Genomic DNA, 14,164 nt, shown 5'->3' on the forward strand with positions numbered 1-14,164 from the left:
CAGGCCCAGCGGCCATGGCTCACGGGCCCAGCCACTCCGCGGCATGTGGGATCCTCCCAGACCGGGTCGCGAACCCGGTTCCCCTGCATCGGCAGGCGGACGCGCAACCACTGCGCCACCAGGGAAGCCCCAAATCTTGATTCTTTTTTGCACCAATTTTGTGCCTTTGGACAAGCAATGTAACCTCTCTGAGCCTCAGTTTCCTCATCTGTAAAATGGGGATAATAATCATACCGACTCATAGGGCTGCTCTGGGGATGATGTAAGATAAGTTACTTAAAGTACTTCTTAGTACGGAGAACATGCTCCATAAGTAGTGACTGTTTAGAAAATAAGAAAAAAGAAAAAGAAAAAAAAAGTGGCTCCTCTTACTTATGTTTTTCTGAGGTAAATAATTGTAAACAATCTCATTCTGCTGATGAGAAAACTGAGGGTTAAAGAAATCAAGTAAGTTGGTGATTTTGGGGTGGAGCCAGGTCACACCCGAGGTCAGTGAGTGCTATTGTTGAATGTGTGTGGTGCGGGTGTGCTGATGTAACGTGTGTATTAGGTGATGTGTGATGTGGCAGATGTTGGTGTGAGGCGGGCCCAGGAAGAAATAGGAAGCCGCTTCAGACATGACTGCAGAGCCAGGAGTGGATGGGTGAGGTTGAAACCTTCGGTCAGGGGGAGCACCTGTGGTTATTGGATTCCCCGGTGAGAGGGGGAACCTGGGTTGACGTCTGGAAGCTGGCCCTGGGGTTGGAGTGGGGCTCACCCCAACCTCTTTTCACCCCATGGTAGTTTCCCCCCAAGGTGCCTAAGAGAGGAGGCTTGGAAGCTAGGCGGGGGCTGGATGGTAAAGGACCACATACGGGCGCTGTGCAATGGGTAGTGGGGAGCCAGGCAGATTTGGGAGCAGGAAAACCCCTCACCTCGTACACTAGAGCCTGAGACTGCAGGCGGAAGGTGGCGGGCTCTGTCCCACTAAGCACCATGTCCGTGCTGGGATCTCGGGGGACAGTTGGACCCGTCGGGCCCTTGCAGCCCCTGTGCAATTCCTGGATCAGGGAGTGAATATTTCCACCAGAGCGCAAGCCCCTCAGAGAAGGGGTGGGTCCCCCTGGGGGGTAACAGGGGTCTCATCCAGGCTGCAGGGGGACCCCACTGTAGGCTACCCTGCTGTGGGAAAAGGTACCTCGACCTCAAAGATAATCCGTGAGTATGGGGTGGGGGAAGGAGAGCCTTTTGTAAGGCACCTTGCTCTGCCCCAGGAGACACCCTGTCTGTGCCAGCCCTGCTCGCCTTGCGAGAGCCGCAGAGTTTTGATTGTTGTCACACTGCAGCTTTTCAGTGCCCCTGATGATTATGCACCTGGATGGGTTTAGAGAGCAGCTCTGACTGTTCTAGGAAGTCCTGGAAGACAGGCCCCCTCTTGGGCAGCGAGGCCAAGTAGCAGGATAGGAGGAGCGAGAGGATGTTCCTGAGTGGCCCCGCTCTGCGTGTGCTCTGCAGGCAGGCCCTGGAGCTCTGTGGCCCTGGAGAGGTGCCTCAGAGGTCCAGTCTGTGAAATGGACTCTAATTGGTGCCTACCTCCACGGGTGCTTAAGGAATTTGACGAGGTACCATGTCTTGAGGGCTTCTTAGCAGAGTGCCTGGAACAGAGGAAAGCTTAGCAATTGATGGCTTTAAAAACCCTCTCCTGGGCACTCTGCTCATCTGGGTAGTAAGTGATGGGGCTGATTTTGGCTGCCAGGTTTTCCTCATCCTAAGCCACAGTTATTTTTTTTTTTTTTTTTTTTTTTGCGGTACGCGGGCCTCTCACTGTTGTGGCCTCTCGCGTTGCAGAGCACAGGCTCCGGACGCGCAGGCTCAGCGGCCATGGCTCACGGGCCCAGCCGCTCCGCGGCATGCGGGATCTTCCCGGACCGGGGCACGAACCCGTGTCCCCTGCATCGGCAGGCGGACTCTCAACCACTGCGCCACCAGGGAAGCCCCTAAGCCACAGTTATTTAGCAAGCATTTGCCAGGTGCCTTCTGGGGGCAGAGCTGGAGGTTCAGGGATGAACCAGGCAAACTGGACTCTGGGGACAGTAAGCCATTACAGTAGTGTCCAGAGGCTGTAAGCCAGCCTGAGGCCGGAGGGCAGGAAATACTTCCAGAGGAGGTACCTGAGGGCAGGTGTCATCCGGGCAGAGGGGCTGTGCAGAGACCTGGAGCCCCCCAGAGGTCTTGCCCAGGAAGCCCAGGGGTCTTCCTGCCTTTTCAAAAGGACGGACTCTGTTTCCATGTCCGATGCCACCCCTGTTACCGCCCTCGGGATTGATGTGGCCACAGAGTATGGCTTAAATGGTGGAAGCTGGGCAAGATGGATTGTTCCCCCGCATCCTGGGGAAGGGCCACTGGATAGCCCCTGCTGACCCTGGGTCACCCATGCTGCCTCTGTCCAGTGGGCCAGGTAGAAAATCATTAATGGGAGGCTGGCTTCTGGGGCAGGGCAGTTCTCCTAGGGGACCTGGGGTGAGGAGATTGGTTTGACCTCTGGTCAATAAGGTCTCCTGTGAGCAGGAGGAGATCTGGAGGACAGGGAGGGAGGCCGGAGGCCTGGCCTTGGGGGAGGGGACAGGGCCAGGCCACCTCGGGAAGTCATTCCAGGAAGGTTGAGGGCCACGGGTGGGGGTTCTTCAGGACACATGCCCACCAGGTGTGGGCCTCAGGGGGCACTGGAGCTCTATCCTCCCTAAGCATTAGGATGTGAAATGAGGCAAGTCCCAGGTGTGAGATTGGGCTGTGAACGGGCTGGCCATTTAGGGTAGTGGAAGTGAAGAGTGTGCACTCTTGGTGCACCAGCGGCCAGGCCCTGCACCACCGGGCTGTGCAGCTCAAAGCAACCGACTTAACTTTTCTGAGCCTTAGTTTCTACATCTGTTAAAATGGGGGTGATAAGCATTCCCATGTTCTAGGGTTGTCCCGATGATCAAAAGCAATAACATCTTCCCAAACTGTAATCTGAGAAGCAGAAGTGCCTCGTCTCGAAGGACGTGAGAGTGTGATCCACTTGCGTCCTGGGGAGGCTTCTGTTTGCAGGGCTTCACCAAGAGCCTCTTAAAGGGCTCCCTTGTATCCTCTCAGTAGTTACTTATGTCTGCTGAGCACTTAAATCTGTACCAGGCAACTGTTCTAAGACTATATGTTTAATATTCACAGCAACCCACAAGGTGGGTGCCATTGTCACCGCTCTCAGTCAGTTGCCTGGGGACCCTTAGCTAGGGAGTGGCTAACCCTGGGTGGTTTTTGTTTTTTTTTTTAAGAGTATAGTTGATTTACAATGTTGCATTAATTTCTGCTGTACAGCAAAGTGTATCAGTTATACATATACATATATCCACCCTTTTTTAGATTCTTTTCCCATATAGGTCATTACAGCGTGAGAGTGTGATCCACTTGCGTCCTGGGGAGGCTTCTGTTTGCAGGGCTTCACCAAGAGCCTCTTAAAGGGCTCCCTTGTATCCTCTCAGTAGTTACTTATGTCTGCTGAGCACTTAAATCTGTACCAGGCAACTGTTCTAAGACTATATGTTTAATATTCACAGCAACCCACAAGGTGGGTGCCATTGTCACCGCTCTCAGTCAGTTGCCTGGGGACCCTTAGCTAGGGAGTGGCTAACCCTGGGTGGTTTTTGTTTTTTTTTTTAAGAGTATAGTTGATTTACAATGTTGCATTAATTTCTGCTGTACAGCAAAGTGTATCAGTTATACATATACATATATCCACCCTTTTTTAGATTCTTTTCCCATATAGGTCATTACAGAGTATTGAGAAGAGTTCCCTGTGCTATACAGTAGGTCTTTATTAGTTATCTATTTTATATATAGTGGTGTGTATATGTCAATCCTGGTCTCCCAATTTATCCCCCCGCCCCTTTCCGCCCTGGTAACCATAAGTTTGTTTTCTACATCTGTGACTCTATTTATCTTTTGTAAATAAGTTCCTTTGTACCATTTTTTTTAGATTCCACGTATAAGTGATATCATATGATATTTGTCTTTCTCTGTCTGACTTATTTCACTCAGTATGACAGTCTCCAGGTCCATCCATGTTGCTGCAAATGGTATTATTTCATTCTTTTTTATGGCTGAGTAATAGTCCATTGTATATATATGAACCACATCTTTATTCATTCCTCTGTTGATGGACATTTAGGTTGCTTTCATATCCTGGCTATTGTAGATAGTGCTGCAGTGAACGCTGGGGTGCAAGTATCACTTTGAATTATGGTCTTCTCTGGATATATGCTCAGGACTGGGTTTTGAACCTGGATCCTGCTCCCCACTGTACTGGTGAGACAGGCGGGGCCCACTGAGGTGGAGCTGAAAGCAGCGCTTTGGGGCCACATGGCCTGGGGCTAACTCTGCCATTGCCTGCTCTGTGACCTTGTTGGTTCAGCTTCGGAGCCTCAGTTTCCTCATCTGTAATGTGGCATAATGTTTCCACCCTGAGGATGATGGTGAAAGTTCAATAATGTGGTCCAGGTGAAGTGCCTGTGCAGCCTAGGCTGGGATTGGAGGACATGTGCAGGTCAGCGGGGGGACAGAGACCCTGGCCTGGGCATGGGGTGTAGCAATGAGGAAAACATGGTCCCTACCCTGGAGAGCTCACAGCTGAGGGCTGAGACAGATGCTTGGGCAGCCCCAATTCCAAGAGCCCCATCATGGGCTGAGTGGGGTCATGCTCTTGTGGGAATGGGGTCCTGCAAGCCTAGCGTGCCTAGAACAAACCCAGAATGCTGTCTGGACTTCAAGAATTGTTCAGCTTTCTGGTTAAGATGGGCTGGGACAGGCATACAATTTTCAGGGCGTAGGAAAACCTAGTTTAATGCTAAATGGGATGACAGACTCCAGATCTTTTCAATGTTCACTTGTTCATTCATACATTTGACAAATGTTTGAGTTCCTACTATGCTGTGTGCTGGGGATATAGCAGAAGACAAGTGGGGGAGACAGACAAAAACTAGATAAATAGATGTTATGTCAGGTTGATCAATGCTAGAAAGAAAATCAAAGCATGGTAGAGAGATGAGGAGTGACAGAAGTGGGGGCTGCCTCAGAGAAGCAGTCAAGGAAGTCCTGTCTCAGGACATGACATGTGAGCAGAGGCTCGAATGAATTAGAGGAGCCAGAGTGCAAAAATCTGGGGAAGAGCACTGAAGCAGAGGGAAGAGCAAGTGCAAAGGCCCTGAGGCATGTGTGTATTTTGTGTTTGGAATGCTCAGAGCCCTAATAAGACAGCCAACTGACAGTAACTGGTGGGGAGGGAGTGGTAGAAGATGAAAGTGGAAAGCAGTTGGGGGGCTCATCTTGCAGGGCCCTGAGGCCCTGGTGGGGACATTTATCTAAATGCGATGGGAAGCCCTGGAGAGTTTGGAGGGGAGGGTTACACAAGGTGATTGGGTTTGGTGGAAGGTGGGCTACCAGGGGGAAAGAGTAGAAGCAGGAGGCTGGTGAGGAGGTGGGTGCAAGTTGTCTACGTGAGAGGCCGTGTTCAGGGAAAGGAGACAGGAGAGATACGTGCTGGTGTAGCCAGAGGTGGCTTCCTGGAGAGTGTGGTCAGACATGAGCTAAACCTCCAGGGATACAGGGAATTTTGATGGATGAGAGATGCTAAGCAAAATTTTCTCCACGAGGGGCTAGGGTTGTGGGCAAATGCTTGGTGGTGGAGGCAAGCATGAGGACACTTGGGGTGTGGAGAGGAGACCGCCCCCAGCATCAGCTCCAGGGGGAGAAGTGACAGTGGGCTCTGGTTCATTCGTTCCCAGGAAGAAATTTGCCAGGTCTCCTTCCTTCCCCGCTGAGGACCTAAACAGGAATTATATGCCCCCCATCCATTTCCCATCTCCATATTGATTTTGGTACTTTTCTTCCCATTTGCTCACTGTATCCTAACAGCCACCCTGGGGTGTAGTCAGGCCGGAGGCTCTGCTCCACTGTTTTACTGGGGAAGAACCTGAGACAGAACAAACCATGGGCCCAAGGTTACATGGGAAACTCCACTCCATACTTCTTGCTTTAATTTGGGAGTGTGGTGGAAAGGTAGCAAACTTTGCTGTCAAATAGACCTAGACCTGATTCTTAGCTTTGCTGCTTCCTGGCTGGGCCACCTTGGGCAACTTGCCTCATCTCTCTGAGCCTCAGTTGCCTCATCTGTGAAATGGGGGTGGTAACAGGGCAATTATGAGCGTGTGCTGATGCCTGACTCAGAGCTGGCGTAGAGGAGACCCTGGCCTGCACGCAGGGACTCTGGACTTCCAGGGTAGCTCACCGTCACCCCTTTCCCTGCTCAGGTGCTGGTGGCCGAGGAGAACGTGGACTTCCGCATCCACGTGGAGAACCAGACGCGGGCTCGGGACGATGTGAGCCGTAAGCAGCTGCGGCTGTACCAGCTCTACAGCCGGACCAGCGGGAAGCACATTCAGGTCCTGGGCCGTAGGATCAGCGCCCGCGGCGAGGACGGGGACAAGTATGGTAAGTGTCAACCCCCTCCTCTTTGACCGTGTACACATTCTTCCCGGCCTCTGAGACCTCAGGTTCAAATCCTAGCTCTGCCGTGTCCTGGCTGTGTGATCTTGCACCTGGCTCTGACCCTTTCTGGGCCTCAGTTTCCTCATCTATAAAATGGGGATGCAGTAGTGCATCCCTGAGAGCTTTGTTGGGAGTAGTAACTGACGACATGAATAAAGCATGCCTTTGCTGGTAAATGCCCCATAAATGCCAGTCGTCATGGGTATCTGTGGCAACCTGCTCCCCACGGCATTGCTTCCCCAGGTTCAGATGCTCGGAGGGGTGGGAGCCTCTGGGGCACGCTTTTTGGATGCTGGTGGTGGTGTTGGAAATTGGCCTGGTGTGAGTGTGTGTGCTCATACGTGCATATGTGTGTGAGAGTGTGTGCATGTGCACGGGGACAGGCCTGTGTGTGCGTGCTCTGCGGGCTTGAGCTTGTGCACCTATGAGGCAGGGGCACTCACAGCACCTTGGGCCATGGCCCCCTTGACCTGCCCTTGACCCTGGAACTGCCCAGCTCTCTTCTGGGGTGTTTAGGAAGCATCACCTGCCCCAAGCTGCCTCTGCAAAGGGGCTGGGAGGAGTGCAATAACCCTGACTTCCTTCCCTCCCTAAGCCCCCAAACCACAAAGACCCTCAGCAGTGAGTGAAGCAGGCAGGACTCCTCCCTCCCAGAGCCTGGAGGGGATTTAGGGGCCAGACTCTGAGCAAATACTGACCACACCTCCATCGCTTCCTACCTTCTCAGGCCCAGGTTCTGGGAGGTGTCCCAGGCCCCAGCCTTGGGTCGGGGGGGAGCTGGTGCTGTAGGTGGCCACACTACGTGCATGCCTGCGGCCGAGCCTGCCGGCCTGGGCTTCTCTGAGATGATGCTCCGCCTGCCCGCCAGCCCCTGCCCATTGCAGTCAAGACATGACAACAAGACAAATAATTTCTTGGATCTTTTATCTTGGACACCATTTATTTTCCCTCAGCCCCGGGGCAGGACTGACCTCATGGTAGGGCCCAAGTGTGGCAGCTGCACCGTCACTGGGGGCTGGGCCAGGCCGGGCTGGGCAGGGCTGGGCCACGCTGGGCTCCTGCTTCTCCAGGCCAGCTGCCTCCCCTCCCTTCTCCTGCCCCATCACTCTTTACTGCCTCCCTCCCTCGTCCCCCTTCTTCCTTTCTCAGTCTGGCTGCTTCTCCTTTTATCTGGGCTTCTCTCTCTCTGAGTCCTTCTCCCCTCCTTCTGGTTGTTTCTGTCCATCTCTCTGTCTCCCCCCTCCTCACCATCTCTGTCTTTCTCCCTGCTTCCCTCCCTCCGACTACAGCTTTCCGTCCCTCCTCCCCACCTCTCCCAGGCCCTCTGCTGGCTGCCTCTCTGGGGCCTCGTCTCTCTGTGCCCCCCCCTCCGTGGACGCCTGGCTGTGCTGGGCAGACCCAGGTGCTGGTTTTCCCTGGGATCTGCTGTCCAGTTGCTGCCAGGGAAGGGGCAGCTGGCTGGCTGGGGCGGGAGGGAGGTGCCCTCCTGGGGAGTCCCCGGAGCTCTGGCTGGCCCCTCCAGGCTGGGAGAGTACAGGGGGGTCAGACTCTGGTCTGAACCATCTGTCCAGGCTCTGAGATAGGAGTCAAGAGCTTGGGAGGGAGAGGAGGCCGGAAATGGCCGACCCCTCCCTCCAGAAGCCACTTGTCCTCTCATTTCCTCTGCCTGGACTGGAGACTCAGGGGATCTCACCTGCTGTGTAACCTTGACTTCTCTGAGCCTCAGTTTCCCTCTGTACATTACAAGGGCTGTACTAGAGTAGTGCTTCTTAAACACTAACATGCATCGGAATCACTGAGGGTTCTTATTAAAATGCTGATGTTGATTCAGAGGGTCTGGGTTGGGGCCTTGAGCTCTGCATGTCTAACAAGCGCCCTGGTGCTGCTGGGAGACCACCTCTGGAGTATCCAGGGACTCGCCCATTTTGGCTTCTCCTCCAGCTCCACAAACTCTAGATTTAATGATTCTCTGTCAAGGAATACGTTTATCGCTCCTCCAATCCCCCAACACCCAGGGCAGCCAGGGGCCTTGCTGGCCGCTGAGGCTGCTCTATTTAAATGTCGCATTAGAAACGCAGATGAGGCGAAGGGATCCCATCTGTGAGCCCTGGGAGAGGAAGTGAGACAATGGAGCCAATTGAGGCTTCCAATCTAGATAATCAATACAAATATTATTGGGAGGGTGATTTATGTGGCCAAGCCGGGCAGGAGGATGGGGCTGTGTTAGAGGCCTGCCCTGCCTATGGGGGAGGGGCAGCCAGTAGTCCTCAGTCAGGCCAGGGGGCCCAGGATGGTCTGAGAACCTGCTCCCTTCTTCTCAGGGCTCCATCCAGCTGAAAGAATGGTGTCTTCTGAGACTTGCATTCATACACAGTTAGAATGCAGTCTGGGAACTTCAGCAAACACCAAGTATAAACAATCCCTATAAATGCCTGGAATCTGGAATCCCCAGAAACGCCCGGAATCTCAGATTTGAGTCTGTAAAACACTCAGAATCTCAGATTTGACAGCGTCCCGAGGCTCTAGACCCCATAGGCAGGTAGGTGCAAGATGCAGGCCCACCTTTGTCTGGGTGCCCTGCCCAGGAGCTCTTGGCCAGCTTTGCAGCAGTGAGCAGTCTTCGGTGAAATCTGCATCGATGTCAGCCAGGCTTCTACACCAGGCTATTCTGCAAGAGTTTCTCCCCATGGCTCCCTGAAGCTTTCCCAGAGCACTCTGAGGGCCCTGAGGTTGGCTGTTCCAGGAATGCAGGACTTTCTTAGCTTTAGGTTCGGCTCTGGAGGGAGAGGTATACTGTCCAGGGGGCTAAAGGCTTAGGTAGTGGGACACCTGGCAGGCCAGGAACTGGGGGAGGGCCACCCTGCCCACCCGGGATTATTACATCTGCCCCTCCCCTTCCTGCCCTTGGTCCTGGTCACCTTTGTCCTGCAGGTAGTTGCCACCTTGAAGAAACAGCATTGGGCCAGGAGGCAGGACCCGTGGGTTCCAGTGGCAGCTCGGTCGCTGAGCAGCCCCCAGTGCAGGGGACAAGCATGTCTGGCTCTGGGCCTGGTTTCTTCACCTGCCAAGCAAGGATGAGAAGGCCCCACTCTACCTGCCTCCAAGGTTGATGCCCTTCAGCTGGGATGTGGAGGTGTCAGCACCCCCTGGCTACAGGAAGCAGGGCTGCTGGGTGGTGGGACTTGAGTATCAGCAGAGGAGCACCTGGGGTCAGCTGGGCCAGCCCTCAGGGAGGGGGAGGGGCCCCAGCCTCAGGGTTGGTGGTGTGGGAGCAACTCTGCTTTTATAAAGCCATGTGGTTGGATATTCCTTCCTATTTTCAGTTGCAGAAAAAGGCTCCTCTACTTGATTAAGAACAAAAGCCCAGAACACCCAAGGTTTTGCAGTAGGCCAGCCTCCCAGGACTGACAGTGCTCAGAACAACCCTGAGGAGGCCTCTGGAGGGGCTGTGATAGCCAGGGAGGTGGTCTTTTGAGAGGGTTGGCATGTGGACTCTGGAGTCGGATGGAATTGGAATCTCAGTTCCACCACTTACGAGCTGGAGACCTTAGGTGTGTGTTAGCCTTTCTGATCCTGTTTACTCTTTTGTAAAACGGGGTAATTGAAATGAGAGAATATCTTATTCTCAAAGAGTATATGATGATTAAAGCAAGAATATTCATAATAACCACCTGAACTCCGTGCTGTTGTACGGCGGCAGGGGGATACCGTCATGGGCTCAGGTGAAGGTTTCCCCTCTCGAGAACTGATTCGTGGGGCTTCTCCCCGCTTAGCGGGGCCCTGGCATATCAGCTGCAGTTTAGAAGAGGCTTCTTCAGCATGATTCCAAGCAGCAGGGCGGACTGGCTATGCTGTGGCTGCTGTCTCAGGCTGGATGCAGAAGGGTATCTGGACCCTTCTGTTGCGTGCGGTCCGGTCTCTCAGTTCACACCTGGGTCCCTCCCTCACTGGGCGATAACAGCGGTGAGTGAGACAACCCAGGCCCAGCCCTCAAGGAGCTCCCAGGCGAGAGCCCCTTCTCCTTTCTAGGGGCTGACTCTGAGTAGGAAGAGCCTGGGCCCCTCACTCTCTGTGTCCCCTTGGGTGCTTTCCATCGCCTCCCTGCACCAGTGGGTTTCCTCACAATTGTGGGAAGGCATGGGCAGGGCACGGAGTTTGTACTGTGTGGGCTTGTTCCAGTTAGGCATGGATTAGTCTGTGATTCCAGCTGTGTCACTCCTGCTCAGGGTCACAGGGAGTCAGCCTGCCCCAGCATGGGCTCTGCCCCTCTAGGCAGCTCCCCCGCTCACCCTTGCCCCTCTGAGAACGTGAGCTCCTTGAAAGCAGTGACCTTTCTGCCTGTCTGCATGTCTAGTACATGTCCTGAAAGCAGGCCCCCCTTAAAGGTTACTGGATAAATGAATAAAATAATTACGGGGCCACGCAAAGCACAATCAGGGGCTGACTTGCGTGACTCACCTAGGAAAGTATGTGGGGTCTTCCGGGGCTTTTGCTGGAAGTGGGAGGGGGCCCTCTGGTCCCCATTTCTCTTATTCTGGTACCTGCTGCAGGGCTGTGCTGGAGCAAGGAGCCAGGTCCTTTGGGCTGGCTGGTGTGGCTGAAGCAGCAGAGACTCTTTTCTCTGAGTCTGACGGCCCGTAGTCCATTCTCCATACCACAGTCCAAAATGTGAGGCTGTGTCACTCCGTTAGTCAAAGGCTCTCAGCTCATTTAGAATGCAGTCCAAGTCCTTGGATCGGCAGGAAGGCCTGGTGTAGCCGGACTCCTGACTAGCACACTAACCTCGGGCTCCACCGCCCCGTCCTTGCCCGCTCTGCTCCAGCCCCAGCGAGCTTCCTGCTGCCCTTGGAACACGCCAAGCATGTCCCCAGCTAAGGGCCTTTGCTGTGTCCTCAGCCTGGGGGTGCCCTTCTCCCAGATGTCCCCATGGCTTTTGCTCCCTCGCCTCACTCAGACTACCATTCAGTTGTCCCCTTATCAGGGAATTCCTGTCTCCGTCCCCCCGTGGGTATGTTTCTCTTCCTAGCACTTATTGCTACCTGAGGTTCTGGTATGTATTTAGTTATTCGCTCTCTGTGTCTCCTGTTATAGTGCAAACTCTAAGGCTAGGCCGCTTCAGTCTATTGTGTTCACTGCTGTATCCCCTGCGCAGAGCCAGCCACAAACAACGGTTCAATACATGCTTGGGCCAGTGAATACGTGGCTGACCCATGTGTGCGTCCGGGAGTGTAGACGGGACCACTTCCCCGGGGCGGGGGCAAGCGCCTGGCCCAGAGCCCAGCACACAGTAGGTACCTGGGCAGTCCGTGCTCCCTCCCTCCTCTTCTCCTGTCCTCCTCTCCCGTCCTTCCTTCCAGCCAGCCTTGCATCTTGCCACAAGGATACAGTGAGCGACAGGACCAGCTTCCCCGAGGGGCGCTCCCAGCTGGGAAGGGGCATTAATATCTCTGTCTGAACCCCCTGCCCTCTGAGCTCATGTTCCACGACTTCTGTCCCCAGTGAGGAGTGGCCACCCACACGTCGCTGACTCTGCAGCTCAAATGGCCACATGAGAGATACAGCTAGGATTAAATATAGCTCCCGATCGATCCTATTGATTCTTTCTCTCTTCCTTTCTGGCTCGCCCACGTGGCCTGCGAACCTCCTTGGGGGACTTTAGGAGAAGGGGAACCATGGGCACCTTTGGGAAAAGGCCACAGTGGGTGTGTGTGGGTGTGTGAGGATAGTGATGCTGAAACATCTCCAGAAAGGGCTCCTTCCCCCCACCCCCACTTCTTTCCCTTCCCCTCCCCTCGACCTGGTCCACCTTCAGAGGGGAGGAAGGGAGTATGATTTGGTGTGACCTCCCAGTGCCTTTTGTGGCAAGGACGTTTCCTCACTGGAGGATGATGCCTGGAGAGTGGCCAGCAGCACTGTCAGCACTGGAATTGTAGCGGCTGGCTGGCCAGCTGCTGGCCACCCCGTGCAGGATCTGGGTACGGCCAGCTCTGCCCAGCCTCTCACTGGCTCCCAGCTCCCCCACTGCTCTCTCAGGTCTTGGGGGTTTTACCCCGAGGCTTGGGGGAAAAGAAACTAATTCTCCTGCTTAGTTTTTTCCAGTTCCCTTTCTCTGGGTCTTCTGTGTCCCTCTTTGTATGTGACTCTCTGGCTCTCTGTCTGCCTCTTGGTCTTTCCCTGTCGTTTCCTACCCTTCAAACCAAAAGTCTTTAAAGTGAGGCTATGGATTGCCCGCAGGGAAGCCCAGCTAGGGAATCACACTGGAATCAGTCGATCAATCCATCCATCAAAGTCATTTCTTTTTTCTCCGCCATGGCTGACCTGCCTGATGTCTGTCCTGCTCTGCTCACCTCTGTCTGAATCTCTCTGTCTCAGGCTAGCTCCAGAGTTACTCTGCCTGTGTTCAAATCCTGGTCCTACTGCGTGACTCTGGCAAGTAACTTAACTGCTCAGGGCCTCAGTTTCTTCATCTGTAAAATGGGTGTAATAGTTCCTACCTCATGGGGTTGTTGTGAGGATCTAATGAGACATTCCACATTCAGACTCCAAGCACAGTGCCTGACAGATGGTAAATGCTCAAATAAGTACTAGCAGTTTTTGTTTTGTTTTGTTTTTTTAATTGTCATTATTACTCCATGCATTTAAGAGAAATGGAGAAAAAAAGACAGCCTGAGTTCTTATTGAAAGGGCTTTCTTTCTGGCTCCTTTTTCTTCCACTTTCTCTTTTTCCTTTTCTGCTTTCCTCTCTCAATGCTGGAGAAGGGATTGGGTCCTTCGAGCTCCTGGCCCCCAGCCATGGGCAGGTGCTGGGCTCCTGCTCTGTGCTGGGCCCTGGTAAGACTGGCTCTGTGGACTTTGCCTTCAGGGGAGCTGGGTTGTGGGACCCCCCCCCACCCCATCCTGCACTCGCTCACCCTCTGGTGCGTGCAGCTTTTCCTTCTAGTCAAAACCAGATCTGAAGTCATTTCATGCCTCTCTGGCTGCGGATTGAACCCAGACTTGGGTGTTCCTATGGGCTCCCCCACCTCCCAGAATCAGCTCGAAGGTATTTCCTCAGGGTGACCGTTGGCACCCCTTCCTCCCTCAAGGTCATTTGGAAGTGGAGCTGAGGAGGGATGGGCCCCAACCTTTGGCTCTTTGGGCATCCCAACCCACAGACCTATGCCCCAAGAAGGTGAGGTCAAGTGAAAACCTTCTCTGCCTGCCTTTGGTGTTCGTTCACTCACTAACTCCCCCAGGAAAGGGACTGGCATGGAGGAGAAGTGACCGGTGGGGGAGACAGGCTAAGACCCAGACTTCTGTGTTAGCCTGCCTGGGTTTGAATCCTGCCTGCGTTTTAACTCCATCCCTGTCTGACCTTGGGACTCAATTTTCTCACCTGTAAAATGGGGATAATAAAAAAAATAGTTCTAATCTCCTGGATTGTTGTAAAGGATGGGTGGGTAGGAGCTCAGGGTTCTCCATCCCTGTCTGACCTTGGGACTCAATTTTCTCACCTGTAAAATGGGGATAATAAAAAAATAGTTCTAATCTCCTGGGATTGTTGTAAGGATGGGTGGGTAGGAGCTCAGGGTTCTAGTGAGTGGCAGGAGTAACACGGTGGGCGGGG

At 53.8% G+C, this 14,164-nt stretch overlaps 1 protein-coding gene across 1 annotated transcript in view; it reads left to right on the forward strand.

Moving 5' to 3' along the window:
- Positions 1–14,164, forward strand: part of FGF18 (fibroblast growth factor 18) — a 35,475-nt gene that overhangs the window by 9,540 nt on the left and 11,771 nt on the right. Inside the window, exon 3 of the mRNA XM_024115846.1 lies at positions 6,321–6,501. Within this exon, the coding sequence (XP_023971614.1) occupies positions 6,321–6,501 (181 nt within the window). The remainder of the gene's footprint in view (positions 1–6,320; positions 6,502–14,164) is intronic.

Source organism: Physeter macrocephalus, chromosome 2 (assembly GCF_002837175.3).
Source record: "Physeter macrocephalus isolate SW-GA chromosome 2, ASM283717v5, whole genome shotgun sequence".
NCBI classification, from domain to species: domain Eukaryota; kingdom Metazoa; phylum Chordata; class Mammalia; order Artiodactyla; family Physeteridae; genus Physeter; species Physeter macrocephalus.